At 38.7% G+C, this 27,984-nt stretch overlaps 1 protein-coding gene across 3 annotated transcripts; it reads left to right on the top strand.

Moving 5' to 3' along the window:
- Positions 1–1,915: 1,915 nt before the first annotated feature.
- LOC106074924 (uncharacterized) lies at positions 1,916–27,984 on the top strand. 3 transcript variants are annotated; one of them, XM_056042148.1, is made up of 9 exons: positions 1,916–2,053; positions 6,207–9,140; positions 13,208–13,391; positions 14,122–14,338; positions 15,827–16,047; positions 17,157–17,317; positions 18,476–18,673; positions 20,295–20,577; positions 27,289–27,984. In XM_056042148.1, the coding sequence occupies exons 2-9, from the start codon at positions 8,659–8,661 to the stop codon at positions 27,478–27,480; spliced, it is 1,938 nt and encodes a 645-aa protein (XP_055898123.1). In that variant the 5' UTR covers positions 1,916–2,053; positions 6,207–8,658; the 3' UTR covers positions 27,481–27,984. The 3 variants fall into 3 exon arrangements, with proteins under 3 accessions (XP_055898123.1, XP_055898121.1, XP_055898122.1); XM_056042146.1 differs by lacking the exon at positions 1,916–2,053 and adding an exon at positions 2,060–2,237; XM_056042147.1 differs by lacking the exon at positions 1,916–2,053 and adding an exon at positions 2,060–2,241.

Genomic DNA, 27,984 nt, shown 5'->3' with positions numbered 1-27,984 from the left:
AAATTAGGTGGTGTAGCAAAATACTTTGCTAATGAGAGAAATAAATTATCTGTTAAATGTGTTTTAATTTTTTTTTGGAGTGACACTCTTCACTTCTTAATTAAATCCTTTCCTGTACCTGTAAATGTAAGATCTTGTGGCAGGGAACAAAAGTTTCTGTTTGAGAGCAAATGTTGTGATATGGTTGATTGTATACTAGCACCTTGAAATGAAACACTGGAGTGTTCATCTCTCAAAAGTATTTGGATTTTTTCTTTATTCAAAAAAATTAAAGAAACAAAAACTACTCTACAAGATAAAAGTAGGCGCAGTGACTGAGCGGTAAAGCGCTTAGCTTCTGAACCGGAGGGTCCCACGTTTGAATCCTGACGAAGACTGGGATTTTTAATTTTAGGATATTTGGTCGCCTCTAATGGGTACCTGACATTAGTTGGGTTGGTCATTGTGCTGGTCTTATGACACTTTCGTTAAACGTAAGCCACTGAAAAAGATGACCTTTACATCATCTGCCCTATAGATCACAAGGTCTGAAAGGGGAACTTTTTTTTTACAAGATAAAACAAAACCTATTGAAGAACTATCTTTTACTCAAGTGGATAAAAAATTACTTTGTTGACAGGTATCACTTTTTTCACTTCCGGTGGAGCAGCAAACAACGTCCGCCGTACCCCGCCCATCCCTTCACTGGAGTTGATGGCAAGTACTAAATGGGACACTTCATCCCCTGTCTTACATTAGTCCCATGGTCTTCTCTTCTTTCTTTACTACGTGACCACTGGCTCAGTTCTAGATGATATGCCGCCAATATTTAGTACATTTTTAAAAATAGTTTTTGAACGAAATTGTACAAGTTGAACTTGTAAGCTTGAAGATTCTAAGAGCAAGACTGTTTGAAGTCGATGATAAGTGATTTTAAAAATATATTTTTACTTGTCTTTTGTGCTTGATACTGTAGCTTACTATGGACCTTTCTTTGGCTTAGATCCTCTCTTACCAGAGATCGGTCACAAGCGACTTCCACAGCCTCTTATCAGCCAGTGCCCACGGATTGTGGACATAAACCGATTTTTAATAAGGCTTTAAAAAATGTGACGAAAGACTCGTATAAGACTCAGTGGTTAGGGTCAGTAATAGCAAGGCCGGTCTTAGGTAGTTGGAAGCCTGAGTCGAAGTGAATTCGATGGCCCCAAATGAAACTAAAGAATAAACAACGAAAAAAAAAAATCACTGAGTTGATTACGTTTTCCGGCACCACTTCTTTTAAGGCCATCGGCTTTTCGTTTGCCAGACTCGATTGAACGTCTCGACTCTCTCACCACTCTCTAACATTGGTAGTCTAAAGAGTAAATCTAAACTTTCCTTATTAAACCTTGAGTTATGGTCAACACTTCTCGCTAGTCTAGCAGACATAGTGCATTGCTAGGTTTAAGTTTCGATCCAAGTTTCGTAGATTTTTTTCTTAAACATAAACTAATTATTAGTCATATGCGAGGCCACCAACAATCAGAGGCTATAGGCGGCTGCCTGGTTTCCCTATGCCCAAGGCGGCTCTGGTAGTAGTCACTAACTCCCTCATGCACCCTACTCACACTAGCGACTTCAAACAAAAATCTAATAAGCGACCAATTCATATTGTGCCCAGACTTTGTAGGCGAAGATGATCTTGGTGGATCTTTTTGGCCTCATTTGTCTATGTATCGGGCGGCTACTATATAACACTGTCGTTTTCTTCCAGTTTGAGAACGCAGAAGTTGAGTCATATGTGCACACAATTGTGTATGTGTGTGGTGTTTTTAATATAATTAGGAAAAAACTGTGTTTTTCTGTTTTATGTAATAATCCCAGTCTCCGCCCCTGAAATACCATAAGGGCACACGTTACCTAAACAGATGAAGTGAAAGAAGAAAAAAAAAATTGGCTACCTATTACACATTCAGTCCCTTACGTTTGTAACGAGGAAGGACATGGCCTTTAAAGTTAACAGCGACACTGCATGTCTCTGCACGCATCTACTCTATTTATAATTCTGCCTCTGACAGACGTTAAGGCGCTAGTATGTACAGAGTATGGTATATAAATATAACAATAAACTTACCTTTTTTTTTAAATTTTCACTTTGTATAGTCTTCACTCTCTACTGGGTTATTACTGTCAAGGTATTCCAACAGGATACATTCAAATCTATAGTTTGTAGTCAGGCTGGACATCTCTAGAGATATGAATGCAGAATTACTTCGGTAGGTGGGTCTAAATTTGTTGGAAATAGATATTAGTTGTTCCGTTTCTTTCTAAAACATTTGCTCAACAAAAACTTTTAATGTTCAACTTTCTTTCTTTCAAATGTGTAGCCTGTTCATCTGACTAGCACATGCAACACAGTCTACAGTCTTACGTTGATCCTATCATACTTTGCGGAGGGCAGGCCTTAGGCCGATTTGACCGATTGCTCCAATTGGGCCCTGTGCTTGGCGCCAGGTCCCAGCAATTGAGGCCTACATTAAGCTTATCTTGTTACTGGCTTTTAAAGATGTAGGACATAAAGGGTTAACTTATTTAGTGTAGGTCTATTGTACAATTTGAAATAACTTTAATTGCATTTGAGTTGCTTCCTATATACATGTTGTATAACAAATGTTGGTATAATGATCTAATGATTAGTCATGGGCGTAGCCAGGGGGGGGGGGTTGGGGTTCAAACTCCCCCCGAAATGAAATACCCCCCCTTGGGGGGAGATCGGAATTTAGTGAATGATTTTTTGCTTTGATTTTGTTTATTTTAGGTGAGATTTTAATACTAAACCATCAATTGCCCCAGCACAACCAATGGGGTTTTGAGTTTAAAACCCCTTACCAGGGGGTTTTGAGTTTAAAACCCCCTGCAAGAGGGGGTTCGAGTTTAAAAACCCCTACCATGGGTTTTGTGTTTAAAACCCCCTACTTGGGGTTTTTGTAGTCTTCTATAAAAAAAAAACAAAAATGCAAACGAAAATCCCCTAATTCCAAGAGCACAGTTAAGGGAGATTTTGATTTTAAACCCCCCTCCAAAATTTACGATAAACCCCCTCTTCAAAATAAAAAAAAGTTAATTACGCACTCAAAATGTTATGAGCGTAGCTAAATGGGTTTTGACTTAGTTTTTAGTTTAAACCCCACTTCAGCGGGGTTTGAAGGTAAAAAATACCTCTTTAATAATAAAAACAAAGCAAATTATACACTCAAAACAAAGGGTTTTGAGTTTAAACTCCCCTCCAGTGGAGTTTGAAGCTAAAAAGTACCTCTTCAATATAAATAAAAGCAAATTACTCACACTAAAATCTATGAACGCAGCCCAAGGGGTTTTGAGTTTAAACTCCCCGCCAGGGGGGTTTGAGGCTAAAAAATACATCTTCAGTGTAAGAAAAAAAGCAAATTACGCACTCAAAATGCTATGAGCGTTGCCAAAAGGGGTTTTGAGTTTAAACCCCCATTCAGAGGGGTTTAATGCTAAAAATACCTCTTCAATATAAAAAAAAAAGCAAATTACACACTAAAATTATTTGAGCGTAGCCAATCCAATCGGGGGTTTTGAGTTTAAACCCCTCTTTTACAGATGGCGTTTGTTTAAAGTTTAAAAGCCCTCCAGATGGTTTTGAGTTTAAGATCCCCTACAGAGCATTTTGAGGTGGAAAACCCCAAAAGATGATTTTGACGATAAAACTTCTCTTTTCGATATAAAATCTAAAGCAAACTACAGTCACTTAATTCCAAGAGCGTATTCAAGAGTGATTACACATTTTTACCAGTGGCAGGGCTCATTTAATAAACTGTAGTGAATAGTCATCTGCCGAAATTGAAAAACACTAAATGTGGCTCAACAAAGATGGCTAAGACAGATTTTAGTAGTCAGTTATAGAGATCGGATTTAAATCAAGGAAATCCTATGCCGAACTGGGAGTCGACCCTTCAGTAAGATTGTGAGAGAGCGACGCATGAGGTTTGCGGGACATGTTCTCCGACAAAATGAATTACGCATAAGAAGAGTTGCAATGATATCCTAGTACAACTTGACGCCACTCATTCACTGAGGTCCTCATGGCAGGTGGGAAGAGGCTTCAGAAATTACCAGTGACAGATTTTTGTGGAAACAGCTTGACGTCAAATGCTCCGAACGGCGCGGTAGGGTCTAAGTCAGTAAGAATAGCACATTAGGTTTTTGAAATAAAACTTTTTAATAGCAGGAAAATGCACTGTAGATACCTCAGAATATGCATTTTGTTGGCTTTCAATATCAGAAATAGTGCTTGGCGACCTTGCAAGAATCCATTAAATATGGCCCCACAATTAGTAAGGTCGACACTGACAGTGCCGATTCTTTATATTCTTTAAGTGGCTATATCATATTAGATTTAGCCACTGCACAGTGTGCCATCACTTCTCACCACGGGTTTTCCGTTCCAGGTCACGTGACGATTGATTTTCTGCAAATATATATAGATCAGTGTTTCCCAAACGTTTTCTCTAACGGAACACTTCTGAGTGTTTAGCGGAACACTTCTGAGTGTTTAGTGGAACACTTCTGAGTGTTTAGTGGAACACTTCTGAGTGTTTAGCGGGGCACTTTATTTTTTTGAGAGAGATTAATTCACGGGGTGTATTTCCACCCTTTAAAAAATTTGGCTGCTAAGCTTTCACATTATTTGGGTCCAATATAATATAAAAATATTCGTAAAAGTAGTTAAAGAAATTGCTAACTCTTGTTGTAATTCCTCAGCTGGGAGTTTTAAAACAATGAAATGGATAATACAGTGCAAATTTGAATTATAAGACATTATACACAATTAACTAGCATTTTTCTAAGTTGTAAGTACATTAGACTTTTATATATGCGGCCGCCTATACCCAATTAAAAAAAAAATGCAACCCTTGACTGTAAAAATGTGCCCATCCCTTTCCTAGATCTATGGCACCATCTTGCTATCTTATAAATTACAGACGTGCCTTCAAAAGAGAAGATAATTACGTCCTAGACCTACATGTATCTATGTAGAAACCGCCACGCTGCAAATGGAACAAAGAAAGTGTCTTTTTCTGTCTTTCCAATTTTGTATTAGGCTGTGTATTTAGTATTTGTAAATATTGTTCTGCCGAGGTATGTGTAAGTTGCTTAAGGGTCGGCCAGCTCCTGATTTTTCCTCAGGGTTGACTCCCGAAGCCTGTGACGCTGCTGATCCGAAACTGTATCGGCACTTGCCGTTCCTTTGGATAGTGGGGAACTGCAGTGTGGGCGACATCGTTCGGAACACAGTTAAGGCTTTCTATGAGATGATCCGTAATCATTTGCGTTTGAAGGAGGTCATAGCAGTTAGGGTTTAATGTTTAATGTGCCTTTGCTGATTTACTTTTTAGTCTGCTTTCCTGAAGTATCTTTAAAGTTAGTGATTTTGTTAGTGGTGAAACTCTAATCAAATTTGAATATTTGTTTGTTATAAATGTATCGAGTCTATTTTGCGTCTTTTCTATCAAGCAAACTATATCTTGCTGGATCTACCATACCGGATCTCTCTTATTGACTAGATCAGTGTTTTCCCAAAATTTTTCCGTAACGGAACACTTCGCACATTCTGAGTATTTAGCGGAACAATTTGCTTATTGTTTAGAGACATTATTTATTATTAAGTGGTGGTCTACAAGTACTCGTGATAGGGTCACGTGATCATCTAGAAAGACTTGGCAACAAGTTCGTGGCAAACTATTGCAATATAATGTGTAGGCCTACGTCTTGTCCTACGTGCTAAAACACAGACATCAAAACATGCCCTTTAACCTTTAACCTGCTTTGTTTACCTCGGCCGCCTACAAGACTATTATATATTTTTTAATTTGTTTATTTATTTTAGCCAGTGGCGTAGCTGGCGGAAATATCTGGTTGAAAAAAAAGTTGATTAAAAAAAATTGGTTTAATAATGATTATCATTGGCCAATCGGAAAGAGTAATACATTTGTTTAATAACAAAATTGTGAGAAGGGGAGGGAATGTAGGAAAGTACACATCCTTGCTTCTATACAGGCATGAGGTAAGCTATGCTATTATTTCCGAGAGCAGTCGTGTTGTCCTGACCCTCTAGCGACTACACGCCTAAAAGATCTATTCATGCAGTAAACTGCCTAGCCTATAGGACACGTATATTGTCTCCCTTTGTTCGTGCATGTGTGTTTCTCTTTTCCCAGATCCACAGAGTTGCTGTCCCTGCAGCTCCTGAGGCTACTAGTCCTGAGCGCAATGGCTGTGTGCGTGGCCTACGTTTTCGTCATGGTCTTCTATTTGCACTACCAGACGGCGCTGCGGTCGGCTAAACCAATAGAGGTGGACAATGTGTGGACAGTGTTCTAGAAGTCCTCATCACTTGGCGGCGCTGGGAGGGTGGTGTCATCAAATTTGTAAAAAGAAACCAACCAAAAAAAGTGTGGGGGGGGAGGGAGGGCAAACAGCGAAAGTAAAAAGCAACAAACAACAAACAATAAACAATAAACAACAAGAGCAGCGGAACTAGGAATATCAAAAATAATATATGAAAAGAATGAAGAAGAAACACATTGGACTTTGTCTGTGATGTGCCAGCTATTGTGTTGATTGTACTTCGACTGTTTCTAATAGTTCTACGTGAACTAAAATATCACTAAAGTCATACTAACTCGCTTTTAAAAATATACACAAAAGAAAGTAAATCTACTTCCTTAAAGTGATTCTACACTGACTTCTTGGATCAACTGTAAATGTGTGACATTTAACCACAGCTAACAACAGACCGTTGCTGATTGGATAGGAAGTCTATCAGCTTGTTTTCTGGCTATTTTGATGCAGTGTCTAAACTGTGACTATTCCGAAACATAATAGGAACCAGTTTTGTTGAAATAATTGTACAGAATGTTAACTGCTTTGTTTGTTTTCGTTTTTGTTCATCACAAAGTTTGACATGACCTTGATTTGTTACATATATTGTTTAAATACATTATGTATTTTATCATCTCTGAATACTTGTTCCAATATAAATGAACTCCGAAAATCAAATAAATATCTTAGGAAGTAATCGTTTAATTTAGAGTGTTATATTTATATGTGTATTTATGTTTATGTATGCTGTGTGTGTGTGTTTTTTTTTTTAGTCTCCCCTGTTCTACTGTTCAGTATGTTCACGTGTTTTAGGTTTTTCTCAACAATGTTATTAGTGTGTATTCAAGTCCCCTGTTAGGGCGCTAGTATGTACAGAGTATGGTATATAAATATAACATAAACTTACTTTTTTTTTTACATGTTCACTTTGTATAGTCTTCACTCTCTACTCAATAAAATGGAGTGTAACTTTTAAACATCAGTATTGTTATTGTATTGTGATAATATAACATGGTGGCAGCTTACTAAACGTTCTAAAATGGATACTGTAATTAAAACTAATTACTTCAAACCATCACTTGTATTTAGATGTCCCAAAAATGGTGTGATTGGTCTAGCTGATGCTATTATAGTTTATGGATCTGGAGACACATGGGAAACAGCTTCCCATGACCACGACATGAATATTACAGCATTATTTGAGAGATGTCGCTCTGTGGCAATTAAACTGAACAAAGAAGCATAACCATTGTCCGCAGGTGGTCGAGTTAGATTTTCTTTTCGCCTTCTGCGTCTGTCCTCCGGCAGCGGATTTTCTTTTGGTTAGTGTTAGTAACATAGAAAAAAAAAACAACAACTTGAGATATAGAGAGATGGGGAAAAAGAAAAAAGGTGAGGAGGATTAGCATAGATTTTAATAAGATATTGAAAGAGCACTTTAACTTCTTAATAATATAAATTATGTGCTAGAAGTGAAATGACTTAGAAATTTGACTTTACAGTGCTAACATGGCACACAAATCATTGGAATCCTATTGAAATACATAGATTATTAGATTGTGTCAGATTCTGTACACCCTTGACTTAAAAAAAAAACAACAACTGGCTATTTATAGTTATCCGCTGAACATTTCCACAAACCTAATGACACAATTAAGACTACTCACCTTTTCGTAAATTTTTCGCACCGGAATTGCACAATTCTAATTTGTAAACATTTTAACAGAAAGACTGAAGTGTTTCTGTTTTGTGAAACTTGTCGATTTTGAAATCCAGATTCGGATCTAGATATTTGGCCTAGATCTAGATCTAGCTCCAGCGAAAGACAGTTTCTATTATCTAGCCTAAATTTTCAATAAAAGGATCTTTGCTCAGATTTCAAGTCCCTTTGTTAGTGTGTTATCATACAATAAACAAAGGTGCCGAGTAAATCTAGACTATCTTATCTTATTATGTCTTATAAGTTATATATTACAAACGTTACTTCAACAAAAAAAAAGACCTACGTCGTACACATTTAGATTAGATTTAGATTAATACTATCTTATCTTGAAAATAAAAGCAAGTACAACTACTCTTATGTCTTACGTGTGCAATTATCTTCCCCTTAATTTTTAGATCTTCTTATCTTATCTTATCTTATCGATCTTATCTTATATCTAGATGTGAATTATCATAATTACACATATCTAGAAGACTAGAACTAAGAGTGCTACTTCAAACACAAACCTATTTGAAACAGAGTCTAGATTTATTTCAAAAGGATATACAAATAGTATTCGCTATATTATGACCAACAACTTAAACAAGAGATTCCTCATGTCACTGAAGTATCTGCTTTTCAAACATCGTCGTCACTCGATCCTGGCTTTGACCTCAAGGCTTCTGTTTCTGGTCAGCATCTTCGTCCTCGCGATGCTTGTCTGTGTCCACAACTCCTATTTTCAGGGGCGTGCCACTCATCATTCTTTTTGTAGGGCGCCAATTTTGCCAGAGAACAACCCAGACATCTTGAGCGCTGTACCACCGGACAAGGTCATCAAGTGCTCAGAAGAGGCGAACTGGGTGACTATACAGGGCGGAGTCTTCTACATCACAGCCTCCGCTGCCCAGAAGTATCCTGACATTAGCTGCAGTCTGCAGAGTATCCAGAGAAATACAGACTTTGGAGTGTTGAAAAGTACATCTCTGATTGCTGTTAAGAATGGAACACAGCTAACCGAAGACTTCCATAAAGTCAAGTGCAAGTCGTCTGATCATTCTACTTATATGTAAGTACTTGTAAACTTTTAGAGCGGGGTAGCTGCGTGGTTAAGTCCTCCCTACCAAGAGGTCTCGATATAAATTTACGATGAAGACTGGGAATTTTGGATGCCGATGAGCCAACCCAACTCTGATGGGTTCCTGACATATCTGACATACGTAAAGTTACAGGACACCCTCTTTAACCGTCGGCCATAAAAAAGGTGACCGTTACATCATCTGCTCTTATAGATCAAAAGACCGAAAACTTTGACCACAACTGTCTTTTAACAGCTGCAGATGATCTGATGAGTAATTATCACCATATCAGGTTTTTTTCTAATTGAATCTTATTCGTTGTTTTTATTATAACGACTCAATAGTAAGACGCGTTGGGTTTAATTGGGTATTTCCGTAGTGACGTGACAGTACATTAAAAAGTTAGTACGGGAATAGGTTAGACTCGTGGTAGAGACAATAAAGGACGAAGGCGAGACAGCTTGTGGCAACTTGACGACGTTGGCTGTGCCCTTCTTTCTGTAATACAGTGATGTGTTCTAAAAAGTTGGATCAACTTATTTGATAGTATTTGTTCAGTTAATGAGCTGTACTTAACTTGCGACTACAACTAATGTAATTTCAAGTGAATGGATTGTTCATCAACATCTCCACTACCAACCATCAACAGTATTTAGATTCTATTCAAAATATCCATCCATTTAGTTTTCTTTGTAAGCAAAAAATACTTTACATTAATAAAGTTGACAATAAAATATATTATTTAAAAAAATAATTATCAATGGCAGCAAGCCAAATTTATGATTGAGTGATTCAATACACATAGGAGTGATTCAATACACATAGCCCTATACAGAACTCATACTATTTTTTTTTCACCGAAAGAAGTCCAATATGAAAACAAATCTGGTCAAAAAGAAGACGACTTATCGTCATCTGAACGTCCTTCACCTTTAATATTGAGACAAAAAAATTTTTTGCTATGTCGAAAAAAAAACATTTTTTTAAAGTGCTAGCCAGTAACAGTAAAGCAGCTTTTGATGAATTTTGCCATTAATCATGGCCGGCCTTAGGCATAGGCCAACTAGCAGCAGCCTGAGACCACCAATTGGTTGAAGCCTCGCACAAAACTCAAAAGGAGAGAAAAGCTAGCGAAAAAATTGCGAAACATGGCTAAAATCTCAAACATAGTATATGGCTCTATGTCTACTCGCCTACCTGTAAGTAGGATTCAAGATTTTTTCACCAGCTCTACTCATTAGACTACTTAGACTTATCTTCGAAGACCATTGTTTCTTCTTTTTGGTGAAATGCCGAAACGTTATTTCTATTCTGATGTCCATGAATCGTCCAAGAGGCACATTCTTGCTATCGGCGCTTTATGAGTTTCACTTATTTGTTGATTTTGATATAGATACAGGAAGGTTTTTAAGTCATTGCGTATTTATCAGTCTTAGTTGTTTTTTTTTTCTATTTCATTTGGGGGCCACCCTATTCTCTTCGCCTAGGGTCCCCAATTAAACAAGACCGGCCCTGCTACAATCTATGACTTTGTATTATCATCAGAGCCGGATTTAAGTATGAGGAGGCATCAAGGCAGACATTTTGTGGAGGCCTCTACACTTTTTCGAAAGCTTAAATAGTAATTAATATACACAGATCTAAAAGCATGCCATATTATACAAGAAAGAGAGCAATTACAAATTAAATTTAATTTTCCTTCCTTTTAAAACAAATAAAACTATTTAATATGCATATTGTTATAAACTTGGTGGTGGCACAGAGAGGGGTAGTGGTGTGTGTGTAGTCAGCCGACGCAATTCGCCCCAGGCCAGCGCTAGACGAGAGGTCAACCGTGACGAGCTACGACGGTCAGCCGAATCGAGTGTCAGCAGGACAGTTCGGGAAGGATCGCCGTCGTGAACAGAGATCAGGAGCGACACGAGAGTTGTAGTCATCTGACCACCTAGAAACGTCGAGCGGCGTTCTGACCGGTTAAAGAAGGCCAGTAGGGACCCTATATAAGAGCGGAGGTGACGCAGTCAAGACGGTTGAGACACGAGGTTCACGACAAGAGTTCAGAACACGGTCGGCTACAGCACAGTTCAGCGGTGTGGTTCTGTACGGAGCATTACGACGGTTCAGTGCGGAGTACTATCAAGTACAATTGAGACGACTGGCGTCTTGATCTTGGTCTGCGATCGAGTCCGACACAACGAGCCTAGTGTGTGAAGTCAGTCCTGAACTGTTGAACCTAGTGCAAGCCCGGAACGAGACGGAGAGGCCAGTGCAAGAGTTGATACGGCGGTACGGTGTTATCGGAGAGATATTTGTACAGTGTACATGTTGCCAATTGTACAGTATTGGCTGTTATTTATTCAACTATTAAAGTGTTACGTTACTTTGGAGCCCCGAGTTGTCAAGTTCTTTAAGTTGGTGGTGTAAGGTGCAGTTTGCAGAGCCTGGATAGTAAGATTCGTAACAATATTTTAGTAACAAAAATGTTGTTTTGTTTTGTTTACGTAATGTAGTACATTTGAAGTATACTACGAGCACCTATAAGAGGATACGTTTTAACCACGACAGTGCTGCCAACTGCTATAAAAGTGTTTTTCGGTAAAAATGCGGAAAAAAATGTCACAATCAAAAACGTAAAGTTGCTGACTATTAGAAATATTTATTTCTTCTATATGTTGGGGACCCCTGGGCGGTAGCCCCGTGTTATTGACAATTATTGACTTGTAGCAAGTTGTAGCATCAAACTGCTGGTAGACAACTCAACCGCTGTAGGCGTATTACATCTGAACTAATACGCTTGAAATAACTTGAGTAACTTCTTTGTGAACAAGACTCAATAGAACTTTTATTATAATACAGACAAAATCAAGTTGAAATGAGATCAAATAAATGTATTAGACTTTAGTAATAATATTTTTAAACAAATGACACAGCCTTTCAGTTTGACGTTCTGGAGTTGTCTGTCCTAACTAAGACAAATAAAGACAACGCCACCTATCTTGCATCATTCCGAACCAATCGCTAATCACTTCCCACACACCATAGAGACACACACACGCACACTCCATAACACCCCACCTGCCCTCCCTTAAATCAGGCCTTCATTATCATTATTAGGACGTTCTTTTAGTAATGAAGATCATTAAGTCGTAGCAGTGGGACATGCTTGAACTTTCCAGGTATATTGCGAATCTGCTAAATTACTAAAAACTTAGTATTTTCACAAGAAAAACATAAAAAATACTTGAAAAACAACAACAACAAAGCTTATAGTAAGCGGACTTGTATCATGTTGGATCAGGCATGTAATTACATTGACAATAGATCTATACCAACAATAAAAAAGCATTTATACAAATAGATAAAAAAAAGTGGGAGCGAAAATAATTCGTGCTTATGGTTCAAGCCTTTTCATGCTTCCAAAGCCAACACGGTAACCACTCTGCTAGCGGAGAGCTTATGACCATGGAAGATTGTATAGTTGACTATTGCTTCTATAGTCTCATCAGACTACTATGCATAAAAGTGACTAATTCAGTTTCAGTCAAGTACAAATTCTTTCCCATATTTGATATACCAAACAAATTACTTTTTTTTTTTACCAATAATTAATTAACTAATAGTTTAATTTTTTAACAATTCATTCTTGTGTTGTCATGTAAAATAAATAAATTGTGCGAAATTTCAGCTTGATCTGAGATTGGGTGTGGAAGAAATAACGTGTACAAACTTTTGACCAGACAGACAGACAGAGTGAGTTGATATAAGCTTTGTAAATAAAAGAAATACTGTCAGTTTTTAAAAGGTAGCGACAAGCATAAGGTTTAATTTCATCATCTTAAGTTGTATCATCTAATTTGATGAGTTGGATCGAATTCTAAAATATAAGCTTTGCAGAGATAAATTTTTACTTGTACACATGAGTGCCCAAATATAGTCTATTCATTTGATTTTTAATAACATTTAACTTCAAATTTGTGTTATGTAACATTTTTTTTTACTACATTTCAAAGGGCTAGTCTTGCTTGAAGAGGCCAAGCCTTTTGTCCTCTGCTTTCAGTAATTTTCACGCCTCTATCAGCCCGAGTCCTGAGGTAGAAGCACGTCCGTTGACCAATGCTGGAGGGCTAGATTTGGATGTTATTTTCATAGGTGTAGACTCAACGTCCAGAATGATGTGGAAAAGAAAGCTCCCTAAAACCAGGGACTATTTTTTGAAAACTTTGAAAGGCATAGAATTCGAGGTAGGGTTTTAATTTAAAATAAATCAAATCCAACTACATTGTCATCAAACGACCTCACTGGCTACCTGGTCTTGTTGTGAGCGCTCCAGACTGTCGTGTCATTGGTCTGGGTTCGAACCCACCCTCCGCCCTCCCTTGCAATCCTGCACAGTATTTGGGCTGGGGCGTAGTAATCTTCTTTTGTAAAGGAACGTCCTAAACTTTCAAGTCAATTGAAATGTGACAATTCAAAGTCTGAATCAGACACAACTGATACCCATTAGTAAAACAAGGGACTTAATTCTTTGTTTGTTAAGTAAACAAGAGTATATGCTCCTTCTTTTGATCTCCGTACTATTCTTTCCTTTAAAGGTAGAAAGTTTATCAGAAACTGAAAAAAAAAAGGGGGGGGGGATGATTTAAACAAAACAAAACAAACATGAAGTTTGAGAAAGTATAACAAATTAACGATATATATATTAAAGTATTGTTTAAAATTGTTGAATACAATAACATACTAGACGAATGCATTTCAAAACCACACACACACACACACACACAAAGGACCAGAAAGTAAAAGTCTAAAACAAAATTCTGTATAAAACATATTACTTTCACGTTATTAACAGAGCAAGTTCAACATGGAAAAGGCTCCAAGTGGAAATTAAGGGACGACTATAAGAAAATTAACATAATTTTGTTCCTCATGCCTTTTATGTGTTGTAATCCTGAATTTTATTTTCCCTCCAAGACCTACAACATTGTTGGAGACGGCACTCCGCCAGCGTTGCTGCCTCTACTGACCGGCAAGAGAGAGGAGGAACTGCCCGAAGCCAGACGAGGGGAACCCAACGCTTCGTTCGTAGATAGCTTCCCATGGATATGGCGTCGGTTCGCAGAAGCAGGCTACGTGACGGCCTGGGCCGAAGAAGAGCCACAAATGGGTACATTTCAGAACAGATTGCTAGGTCAGTGATACATAATATACTAGCGGTGCACACCGGCTACTCCCTCTGATTTGTTCCCAGGCTTTATAGTATAGTCGGAACATCCCCCTTCTGTTTTTTGAACTTTCAATAATCAGGTCTCATTTTAAAGATCCCCCTAATATACTTTTAAGACTGCGAATTATTGTATCTGTTACAATGAAATGAAACGCCACCCCCCTCTTTCTCTTTCCTTTTCCCTCTCTCTCACTCTCTCTTCCTCTCTCTCTCACTTCCTCTCTCTCTCTCACTCTCTCTCTTCCTCTCTCTCTCTCTCTCTCTTCCTCTCTCTCTCTCTCTCTCTTCCTCTCTCTCTTTCTCACTCTCTCTTCCCCTCTCTCTCTCTTCCTCTCTCTCTCTCTTCCTCTCCCTCTCTCACTCTCTCTCTTCCTCTCTCTCTCTCTCTCTCTTCCTCTCTCTCTCTCTCTCTCTTCCTCTCTCTCTCTCTCTCTCTCTTATCGTGTTTTTTTTTCACCCTCACCTCATCTATCCCTTAGTCATTAGTCTGTTGAACCGTTGGGGCACCACGCAAGATCTGTCGACCGTCTTTAACCATGCCTCACTGTCTTTTGCCTTGGATAGACCTGTCCATTCTTGTATGCTATCTTCCCATCGATTTTTCTGTCTGCCTCTTCTTCTTTCTCCTGGTACTTTTCCCTTTGCGAGCCCTGAGGACCTTGTGATTTGACAATAAAGTTTTATTTTCCTTTTGTTTTAACAGTAGTTAGTAGGTCATCGTGGGATCCAATAACACTATCTCTAATCTCTTCGTTTGTGATGCGGTCTTTGTATTGGATACGTAGGATCTTTCTGTATCATCTCGATTCCATTGCTAGTATCCTCCTCTCTAGTTCTGCAGTCATTCGCAAACATCGTTATTTTACTGAAAGAGATTTGACTTGATTCGGAACGACCCGGTTTTCAACGCCCCCATCAACACACATACCTAGAAGATCAGAGTAAATTGCGCACAAAAAGATAAACGGAAATTTAATCTTGTAAATTACAAAATGTCTGATTAAAAAAACAAGTTCTGTCGAAATTGCGCATATAAAATTGTTTTCAAAAATTTCACCGAATCGATTCAAGAAATTATAGCAATTATACATAAAACACTGAACCATAATCTTGAAATACAAATACAAAATCTAATAAAATACTCAGAAAGACACAAAGATAAAGGCACATTCCTCATTCCAAATTTGTACAAATACTCCTTCTTCCCTTTGCCTGAGCCAGCCAGCATAACCAATGACTTGGCAGAATTTAAGTCTTTGGTCAACAAGCATGACCAGATGCATAACGCGTAGGACGTAATCATTTTCTTTTTTGAAGTAACGTCTGTATTATATAAGATAAGATAATTATAGTACTGGTTATTGTATCCTTCTTATTATAAATTCCATTTTTTTTTCTTATATTATTATTATTATTTTCTTATCATTATGCTTTAATTATCTGTGTGAATAGGTTTTAAGAAGCAGCCAGTTGACCATTACTACAGAACATTTACAATGGCCTTCTTACAAGAAAATAACACGAAAGAATGTCTGGGCTCGACGCCCAAGAGTACAGCCTTGCTGGAGTACGTCGCTGATGTGTTTCACGCTTACCCGCTGTCCAGAAGGAAGTGGATGCTAAGCTTCTTGTCCGAGCTTTCCCACGATGCTCAACACCTTGCCTTATCACAGGTTAGAGATAGAGAAGCGTTTCTGCATCTTTGGGACGCGACGTGATGACGAGGACAAAACTTATTGGGCGCATTTTTCGTTAAAGATGTAAATACAAATTTGAGTTTTGATCTTTAAAAACATTACCACCACTGCTGAAAATATTGAATTTAAGCGATGTTATCTTTAGTTAGAACCGTTTAATACTGTTTTTCCCCACGAAAGGTCTCTGCAATACGATATTTCAGTATTTCATCACCTAGGTAAATTTAGGGTCTATCCATATTTTTTTACTTACCCGTATCTACCAAATGACGTATTATCGTTCTGTTAGCGTCTTTTGCGTGAACAAAATGTCCCGCTACAAAATGTCCCGCTACAAAATGTCTTGCTACAAAATGTCCTGCTACAAAATGTGTTGCTACAGAATGTCCCGCTACAAAATGTCCCTCTACAAAATGTCTTGCTACAAAATGTCCCGCTACAAAATTTCCCGCTACAAAACGTCTTGCTACAAAATGTCTTGCTACAAAATCTCCCGCTACAAAAGGTCTTGCTATAAAATGTCCCGCTACAATATGTCCCGCTACAAAATGTCTTGTTGAACACGAGGATGATCTCATGACGATCCACCCCAAACGTTCTTGCTCGAGTGCCTTGAATGTCTCTCACGCTTCAGTATCGGCCCGTCCCACTCCATTAAGTTATTTGAACTACGCTCATTCTATTTGAAGAAATGATGCTTTTTAGGCGCCTCTTAATGAATACTGAAGCTTAGCGTTAATGAAAACAACTGACTTTGCTTACAGCGCTCTAAACGACTTCTTGCTGGCTTACAGAGCTCTAAACGACTTCTTACTGGCTTTAACAACGCTCTAAACGACTCCCCATTGGTTTGCAGCCTTCTATTCGACTTGTTGCTGACTTGCATTGCCCTAAACGACTTCTTGCTGGCTAACAGCACCCTAAACGACTTCTAACTTGCTAAAGAGATAGAAGCAGATTGATCCAAGATTTTTTTAGATGTTAAGAAAAACTGGCCTAAAGGCAAACTTACATTTCCCTAATACTTGATTGCGCACGATCAAACTAATCTGGTTCAGTATTGTTATCTTCCCTTGTGTTCCAAGCTGGACGCTGAGATGTACAGACACATTAAGAAGCTACATATTGAGAACTACTTGGACAATGCTTTGTTCATTATGTTTGCTGACCACGGGGCAAGGTTTACACGTCTCAGAAATGTAGAGCAAGGGAAACTGGAGGAGCGACTGCCCTACTTTGGCATGAGGTACACTAGCAGACGTCTCACAAATATGCTTTGTAATCGGAAATGAACTCAAATTTGATCAAGGCAGGAAATAGAACTCTTCCTGTTGTGCTCTAGAAGATTCAATGGGCTTTACGGCGTAATACCTCGTAGCTCCCTTCCCCATCTAGTAACCATCCAGATACACATTCTTCCCTCCCTTTCCTGCGGAACTTGGGGCACTAAAATGCAAGTTATGGCCTCCTTCAGTCGCGATGCAGCTATCGATCAACTCATGGAAATAAGATAAATGTCTGGGAATTAGCTGTGGTATCTATCTATCTATCTATCTATCTATCTATCTATCTATCTATCTATCTATCTATCTATCTATCTATCTATCTATCTATCTATCTATCTATCTATCTATCTATCTATCTATCTATCTATCTATCTATCTATCCATAGATATATCTATAGCTATGTATCTTAATCTCTCTCTCTCTCTCTCTCTCTCTCTCTCTCTCTCTATATATATATATATATATATATATATATATATATATATATATATATATATATATATATATATACAAATATATTGACTGTTGCATCAAAATTTTCAATAATCCTGAATTTTACAAAGGAAACAGAAGTAAAATAACATTAAATTGTTTTGGAATATTAAGGCACTCTTCAGATAAACTTGATCAGATATAATTTAATGGTCAATTTTTTTATCTTTGTATCAAATCAGAGTCAGAATCTAGAACAATTGAAAGTTCACGATGATGTTATTATAGTTTTTTTTTTTTATTTGTTACCAAGAAGAGCTAATAAAACCTATTTTTCTTTCATGTATACCTATTAGTAATTCATGTGTAGGCCTACTAGCTCATTGTTCCAATAGTTCATGGAACACAGTTTGGGAACCACTGTTAGAACTCTTCCTTAACAAAACCTTGGCTAGTAGTAATGTGTGTGTCACACTCGGGCTTCGCTTCGGTAATTTTGGTGAACCCCCCCCCCCCCCTCCCCCCTTCTACAACGACCAACCGCCTTTCATTTCCCCACTGTAAGTCCGGTACCCATTAGAGTTGGGCTCCAGGTTTTATTACTTAACCTCCACATCCCTGGCACGAGAACACACTAATATTTAATTTGAAAGACATAAACGATTGTTTGTTACTTAACTGTCAGGTTTCCTAAATGGTTTGTAAAGAAATACCCAGAAATACTACGAAATGTCCAGATCAACTCAAAGCGACTGACCACACCGTTCGATGTGCACGAGACTTTGTTAGACATTCTTCACTGGACCGGCGATCAGAGAGGGGACCTCACCAAGAGAGGCATTAGTCTGTTCAGGGAGATACCGAGTGGCAGGACTTGTCATGAGTGAGTACTGTCAACGCCGCTTCCACTGTAGCAAGCGAGCACGCATGTTTCTTAAGTGTAGCTCTTCTCAAAGACTTTTCTCCCCTTAACACAGCGATTCTCAACCTTTTTAGTTCCGCGACCCCTTTTTATAATTTCTCACTATGTGGCGACCCCCCCCCCCCTCAACCGTAAGGTTATTTGTGTTGTTGCTAATGTTATAGAAATACATTTTTCACGGGTTGTTTCATTATAAAATTATAATCTACAATAACATGATGGCGTATTACTGGGCAATAAACGGGTATGCTTTTTTTTTTCATTTCCCCATGTAAGTCCGATACTCATTTGAGTTGAGTGGACTCAGGTTTTATTACTTAATCACCACATCCCTGACATGAGAAAATACTCATATTGAAATGGAAGGATTGTTTGTTACTTAACTGTCAGGTTTCCTAAATGGTTTGTAAAGAAATACCCAGAAATACTACGAAATGTCCAGATCAGAAACGTGACACTGTAAAAAAAAATTCCATTGGTAGTTACTATTTTGTTTACTATCATTAGCATTCAAGGATAAATGATACAAAAAAAACTAAATCAGAATCATTTCAAACATTTAAATCGTCGCAGCATTAACATTTGTAACAGTTTCAATTACTGTCTAACAAACGGCGCGGCGAAATGCAACGTTTCGCCATTGCGGAGTCATAGGTATTGTTTCAATGGTATTTTTTAGACAAACAAAATTTCTATGGGTCTTAGGCGACCCCTGAAAAATCTTCATTCGACCCCCAAATGGGTCGCAACCGACAGGTCGAAAACCAATGAATAATTGTGCAAAGTTCCGATAATGGGTTTGGTAGATATGACTTGTTCAAACTATTTACCAGACAGACAGATACACAAAGGGACAGAATGAGTTATATAAGCTTTGTAATAACTGGTTAAGTTTTCCATTTAAAAAACTTAGGCCTATAATTTATTTGATAGCGTCCTGTCTTGTTCACATTTGTAATCAGTTTCTAGCCTAACTCTTTTTAGTCTCTATCAGAAACTGTCTTTCTTTCTTATCAAACCCAAGCCACTCTTTTGGTTCCATGATTAGTAGTAAAGTAAAGTAACCCTTTCAAACCTTGTGATCTTTTGGGCTCAAGTTATAAATGTCATCAACTTCTGCGGCTATCAAGGGTGTCATGTGGACAGCACAACGACCAACCCTCTTACTTTCCATAACTAATGTCAGAGTTGAGTGGATTCAGGCAAACCCTGAAACTTTCGAAATTCAAAATCAGTCTTCACTGAGATTTGAACCAGGCACTCCTAGGTGCGAAAGCCAAGCGCTTAACGACTCAGCCACAACGCTTGCTCCAAAATGACTAGACTACTTACCAATACAACTATTTCTTATTTCTACAAGCAATGTACCATAGCAGCACACGCACTCACCTATCTAAACACTTACCAATACAACTATTTCTTATTTCTACAACCTATGTACCATAACAACACACGCACTCACCTATCTAAACACTTACCAATACAACTATTTCTTATTTCTACAACCTATGTACCATAACAACACACGCAATCAGCTATCTAAATACAATTTTATTTGTTTGACTATGATTTCTCCCAACAGTGCTCACATCGACCCCCACTGGTGTGTGTGCCTCCAGTGGAGACCCGTGACCCTGAACTCGTCCATAGTTCAGAAGATCAAGGACGAGATCATCGCAACCTTCAACCAGTTCACGGAAAGCAAGAGGCACGTCTGCGCCGTCCTTCAAGTGCGACAGGTCATCAGCGCTTTCATCATGGGGGTGAACGATGAAGTCTTGAGGCTCATCGATACCAATGATGGTGGTCGAGGACGCTTCGGCCTCATGGTGGACAAGGCAACCCACACTTTGGCTTATTATCAAGTCAGTTTCAAACCTAAAGTCTCTTTCTATCTAGTCAGTTTAATTCATCAATTTAAAAAACCAGTTCAAAACTTCAATTTGTAGTATTGTTAAGTTAGTTTTAACAATTAGACACAATAATGTGCACAACTAAACTTAATTTTGAAAATGTAATTGCATCAAGCAAGCACACACAAAGATGACACACACACTCACGAGACCAAGGCCGGATTTAAGTACGCGGAGACCCCTACACTTTTTCCAAAGCTTTAATTAAAAATCTACTTTAAATAATACTTATACCTAAATCTATAATACACCATATCGAAAGTAGAGAGAGATAGATAGAGAGAGAGATAGAGAGAGAGAGAGAGAAAGAGAGTAAAACAAGATTATTTGATATGCATATTTTAGCAAAAAAAAATATTTTTTTTAGGGTTTTCGCAATGTATTAAATCCGACTATAACACTATGAGCGGGCGTTTTTTTTTAAACCACGACAGTGTTGCCAACTGTGAGATTCAAAGTATTGTCGGTAAAAATGCAAACAATGTTTTTCAAAACGTTGCTGACTCGTTGAAATATGAGGCCCCTTTCTGGTGAAGGCCCCTGGGCAGTAGCCTCTCCTGCCCTCCCTTAAATCCGGCCCTGCACAAGACACTCACACATACTCGTAAGAGACAATTACAGTCACCCGAGACACAATCACATGTACGTGAGAGACTATCACATATATTCATAAAAGACAAACCAAACACACACACATACTAAGATAGGAAGAAAATCTTACACACACATACTTTTATAGACAAACATATACCTACAAGACACACTCACACATAAGACAATCCCACACACACCACTAGCGGATCCAGAGCTTTGGAGTGGGGGGGGGGGGGCGATTTTTTTCCAAACCCTAACCCTAACGCCCAGTAAACCCTAACCCTACGCATAAACGTGCATACAGCGCGCGCGCACACACACACACACACACACGCACACACATATATATGTATTTGCATTCTTCTCTGCAGAAACGCATTCTCCTGACATCTACAACTCATTACTCATAACTCATAAATGGAGTTCGGGGCGAAGCCCCGACGCCAAAAGCGTTTTCTTGCATTTTTCACTGCAGAAACGCATTCTCCTGACCTGAAGCTCATTATTCATACTATTAAAAAACGACCTTTCGAATAATGTGGTACTTGAAAAAATATTCTAATTTGAATTTATAGACCCATAATACATTGCAAATAAAACTGATTTATTCCTTGAAAAGATAGGATACCCCACGTATTTAGATTTTTGCTTTGAGGATCGCCGCCGAAAAAAAACTTATTCGATAAATAGTATTCAAGAAAACTCTAGTGTAAATTGTGAGTTATAGTCCCAAATTTATTTAGCTAGAAAAATATCAGATTGAGTAAAGGTTGGGAAAAGGCAGTGGCGTAGCTACCAATGTGCGGGTGGTGCGGGCCGCACAGGGCACCAAGTGGAGAGGGGCACCAAAATTCCCCCAGTGTGTATTAATTTCCTATTTCCCTGAGCGTTTCAGTAAAAACAACTAATTATATGGACACGAACAAACATAAACTGTATTTTAAACATGAACTAACGCAGGTTCTAGAGACTAAAGGACAGTACACAAGCATGTCTTTAGTACACTCCTCAAATATTCATACTGAAGAAGCTGAACCATCAGACAGTGTAAACAATACAGAAAGCAGGATAATAAACTCTAGACTGAACGACATTGGAGATTGGCCTGATGTCATCACAGATAATATTCGCATACACCTTGCCACTAAAGGATCTGAAACAGTTCAGCGTATGGACAGTAAATTCAGAGAGGTGTATAGACATCAAGAATCAGCAAAAGGAAAGGCTAGAAAGCTTCCAAGGGCTAGTTTTTTCCGAAAAATGTCAAACGGCGAGAAAGTTCTTAGAAAGTGGATGTGTTATTCGCCAAAAAAAGAATCCTTATTTTGCTTCCCCTGCATACTCTTCTCAACAAGATCAAGTACCAAATCTTCATTTAAATCCAAAGATGGATTCAATGATTGGTGGAGGTTATCCCCGAAAATAGAAAAACATGAGACCAGCAGAACTCACATTCAGTCATCGCTTGCTTGGGGGGAACTTGAAGTTCGCCTGAGAGTAGGGTATTGACAACAAGGCCCAAGATTTGATTATACAAGAGACAAAAACCTGGAGAGATTACCTGAAGAGAATATTGGACATCATTCGTTTTCTATCAAAGCAAAATCTGGCACTTCGTGGGCATCGCGAGCGAGCAGAAGAAGTGTTGGAAGGGCAAAATCAAGGCAATTTCTTGGAGTATTGGAGTTAGTAAAATTACTATCAAAATCCGATCCACTCTTGAGGGAGTATGTGCTTCAAACTAAGCTTTGTTCCAGACCGAATACATACATGTCTCCACAAATACAAAATGAATTTATTACAATATTGGAGAATCACGTTAAAAACAAATCATACAGCAAGTAAAACAAGCCAAATATTTCTCTATTATTTTTGACAGTACACCTGACATCTCAAAGCTGGATCAAACTTCCGAAATAAATTTTACGGTACGTTGTCATGGATAATGACGGGGTGCAAGTTCGTGAGTCTTTTATTGACTTCATCGACACAAAGGACAAGCATGCTGCTGAAATCGCTGAGATGATTCTAGAGAAACTGCGTTCGGATGGCTTAGACATGATGGACTGCAGGGGTCAAGGCTATGATAATGCTGCGGACATGAAAGGTCAAAACTACGGTGTCCAAAAACTTATTCTAGAAGTCAATCCCAAAGCACTATTCATTGCCTGCTCAAACCATTCTCTTAATTTAGCAGGAATTTGAGCTGCTGAAGCTGAAGTCTATTCGGTAACATTTTTTTGGTACACACCTTTTTCTCAACTTCAACACACCGCTGGGATATCCTCATGAAAATAACCGGAACTAGCCTTAAACGTTTAGTTGAGACCCGCTTGAGCGCCAGAGGATAAGCTGTCTAGATGATTAGGGATACATTTTCTAAAATTACTGAAACTCTGGAGACATTAACTAGCAGAGATGAAAATTCATCGGCTAGATCTGAAGCAGGTAGATTATTGGTTGCTATTCAGTCTTTTAATTTTCTCACCTATCTTGGATTTTGGGCTCCTGTATTAACTGAAATTAATGATACGCAAGTCTACCTTCAAAAACAAGGATTGTCTATTCGAGACTGCTCACTCAAACTAAAAAAATTGGAGACATTTTAAAGTAGTAATCGAGAGGCCATCGCTGAAGCCAGCATTACCTTTGCCGAAAGCGTGTGCTCAGAACTGAGAATCAGTACAGAACCTCAAAAACGTATTAGCTATAAGAAAATGATGCCTGGTGAGAAAAGTGACGACTCTGTACTTACACACAAAGAAGAGCTACGAAGGGAAATTTATTCTACCTTGGACAGGATTGTTCAAGAAATAATCACCCTATTCCAGCAACTTCATGATGTAGCAGATAGATATGAATTTTTGTCGCCTTCCCAGCAATTAAATCCTCAGGTCGAAATCAATCTCGATAATACTCCTAGTGGCATTGATAAAAACGAATTTCTGCTGGAGCGAAAGAGGCTTCAACAGTTTGTCACAGTTTCATCAGAAGCCTCCGCACTTCCAAAACAAAGACCTATTGAGCTCTTGAATTTTATAAAAAATATCAGCTAGATGATTCAGTCCCGAATTTCGTCATCATGATTCACATATTTTTGACTATTGTGGTAAGCGTCGCTACATGCAAGAGAAGTTTTTCCAAACTTAAACTGATCAAGAATTACTTGCGATCAACGATGACAAATTTACGACTCACTAATTTGGCCATTTTGTCCATTGAACAAGAGCTGGTGGAAAAAATAGATTTCGAAAAAATTATTGATACTTCTGCCAGCAAGAAAGCGCGTAAAATTCACTTGTAGTATGTTTAAGTAAAAGTGATTTTTTGAATTAACAATATTTGATTAATGAATACATATTATTTTGAACAAAAAATTAAGGTTTTGCAATGTTAGTATTTAGTTATCTTTTTTTTTTTGGGGGGGGGGGGGCATCAAGATGAGGTACCGCACCAGGCATCATATACTCTAGCTACGCCACTGGGAAAAGGCGACTATGAAAACGTTATTTGAGTTTAGAACTCATCTCAATCATGACTCTTATACTGAAACATTTCGTTTGAATTCTAACTTTTCCAATGCAAAGTCTTTCTTAAAATACTTATGATAACTTCATGTGAAATTACACAAACTCTGTCTGGAAATGGGAATGGCGGTAGGGTGAAAACGATTCATCCTCGCTCCTTTACTAAAGATTGCATTTGGCATTAAAGAATAGGTATGGGGCGACTCGATATAAGAATTAAATTTATAGTATATATAAATTATATTAGTGACAGATTTTTTAAATTTTGTAATTTCTTAACTATAATACAAAAAGAAAAAGTATTGATTTGTCCGATGTGGGAAATGCGATTGCATGTATCGCCCCTCCCACCTGGTACAACCCTTTTTCATTTAAATTTACTAATGATACAATTTGAGATTAGAGTGTGGTACGACATATTTACAATGGGTCACATATCAATACGTAGTTTATATTATATAGATATTCAACTAATTTTATTCACAAACTATGATTCTCCACAAAAATAGGACCGCCCCCCCCAGCTCTCAGATGGCTAGAGTGGGGAGGGCAGTACATGCAATCGCCCCCCCCTCACCCCACCGATTCGGCCAAAATACCAGAAAGGGAGCGACATAATATAAAATTTATATATTAATGCAACTAATTTTGTTCACAAACTATGATTTCTCAATAAAAACGGACCGCCCCCCCCCCACTCAAAGGGTTTAGGTGGGAAGGGCAGAAAAGGTATTCGTCCCCTCCCCCCACCAATCGGCAAACAGGGAACGACATAATATAAAGATAGGTTAAAATATCAATAACAAGTTACAAGGATATAGATATTTAATTGATTTTGTTAGCAGGCTGTGATTTCTATCAATAAATTGGACCGCCCCCCCCACTCGAAAGTTAAGGGGGGGGGCGGGATTGATACCATCGCCCCCTCCGGACCCCACCAAATCGGAGAACATACTAGAGGGGGGGGGGGCGAAATAATCTAAAATTAGGTTGAAATATAAAAAATTAGTATATATTTTTTAACATAAGTAATAAATTCGTATACAAATTGTGTGAATCCTATACTAAAGTTCGTTTGCCCCCCATCTTCGGGGTGGGGGGGGTCGGCCGAGTGGGGGGGGGGGGCGATCGCCCCTACCGCCACCCCCCCCCCTGGATCCGCCAGTGACACACACACATGATACAATAACACGCACACATTAAATAATTACTCTTACTCATAGAAGACTTGAAGTGGAGTAGAACGTAGTTACCTTCTCTTTTGAAGTCACGATAATGTTATAAACCTGGTGGTGGCACAGATGGGGGTAGTGGTGTGAGTGTAGTCAGCCGACGCAAATCGCCCCAGGCCAGCGCTAGACGAGCGGTCAACCGTGACGAGTTACGACGGTCAGCCGAGACGAGTGTCAACACGGCGGTTCGGGAAGGATCGACGGCGGTCCGGGAGGATCGACGTCGTGAACAAAACTCAGGAGTGTCACGAGAGTTGTAGTCATCTGACCACCTAAAAACGTCGAGCGGCGTTCTGTCCGGTTCGAGAAGGCCAGTAGGGACCCTATATAAGAGCGGAGGTGTCGCAGTCAAGACGGTTCACGGCAGGGGTTCAGAGCCCGGTTCACTACAGTCCGGTCGACTACAGCACAGTTCAGCGGTGTGGTTCTGTACGGAGCATTACGACGGTTCAGTGCGGAGTACTATCAAGTACAGTTGAGACGAACGGCGTCTTGATCTTGGTCTGTGATCGAGTCCGACACAACGAGCCTAGTGTGTGAAGTCAGTCCTGAACTGTTGAACCCAGTGAAAGCCCGGAACGAGACGGAGAGGCCAGTGCAAGAGTTGATACGGCGGAACGGTGTTATCGAAGAGATATTTGTACGGTCTTGTGTTACGTGCTGCCAGTTGTACAGTATTGGCTGTTATTTATTCAACTATTAAAGTGTTACGTTACTTTGGAGCCCTGAGTTGTCAAGTTCTTTAAGTTGGTAGTGTATGGTGCAGTTTGCAGAGAGACTGGATAGTGAGATTCGTAACAGACACAATACATAAGAGAAACTCACTAGCGGCTCAACTAGACTGACAGAAGTCTAACATAGTAAACCCATTAGCTTAGGAAGCAGGCAAACACCAAGTGACTGAATTTTGTGAATTTCAAGTGTTAGAATCAGGGGCGGGCTGGGTGTTGATATCGGCCAGGGCATTTCTGTACCATCTGGCCCAGAAATTGTATATCATTTGATGGACATCCATTTTAGGTCTACCTGTCCTAAAAATCATTTGTTAAGTTTGATAATATATCGATAGCGGTACACATTCCGACAGTGAACACTATATCTTTAAAAGAAATATAGACCTTATGTTGGTTTTTTATCGCTACGCGTGTAGTCCCTAAAAGGATGAAGCCTACTAGTAGCACTGAATTTCGTTATTTCGGAAAATGTGTTAGATTATATTAGTAGTGCCCACCGGGCCTTTGCACGAAGAGCCGTATAGCCAGTCACACCCATTGAAAGTAAAAATCGTCTTCTCTTTTGACTTTCGCCAGGTTACCTTGGAAACCAGGCCTGGTGGAGGGAGGTTTGAAGCTACAGTCACCCACGACTTGGTGAAAAACGTAATCACTTTGGACAAGAAAGACATTAGCAGGACCAACAGATACGGCAACGACCCACACTGCGTTATGGACACTAACCCTTTCCTGAGACCTTTCTGCTACTGTAAAGATTTGATGACATAACAAAATCATTATAAAAATTAATAAATAAAAAAGTTACCAATTACTTATACAACTGAATATACAGAATCAATCAGTTGTTACTTTCAAACTAATAGAACTAGAGGCTTTATCAAATACTAAATGTAGTTTAGTACAATTGAACTCCGCGGTCTTTCGTGGGACTTGCACCAGCACTCAAACCATTCATAGGCGTCCCCGAAAGGGGCAAAACAGTATTAGAATTGTGTTGTCTGTCTGTCCGTTCGCCCGTTCATCTCATTTAGATCGTAGAAACTATAAAAGAAATTGAGAATCCGATTTCATGATATTTTAGATCCTGCAAAGTTCTGGTGAATGGCTACTTTTTTTTGTTTTCTGAACCGTTTCATTTTTAAAAATTAAATATGCAAGCATTTTTTTTTTCACAAAAATACACATCACTTTTTATACAAAACTTCAGTTGAGGGAGGTCTTTTTCATTGATAACTCTAGCCTAATTAATCGATTCGCGAATTGGCAAACAAA

The sequence above is a fragment of the Biomphalaria glabrata genome, chromosome 9 (assembly GCF_947242115.1).
Source record: "Biomphalaria glabrata chromosome 9, xgBioGlab47.1, whole genome shotgun sequence".
Classification (NCBI taxonomy): Eukaryota; Metazoa; Mollusca; class Gastropoda; family Planorbidae; genus Biomphalaria; species Biomphalaria glabrata.
The sequence above is the reverse complement of the archived record's forward strand: the minus strand, read 5'-3'. Positions and strand labels throughout refer to the sequence as shown.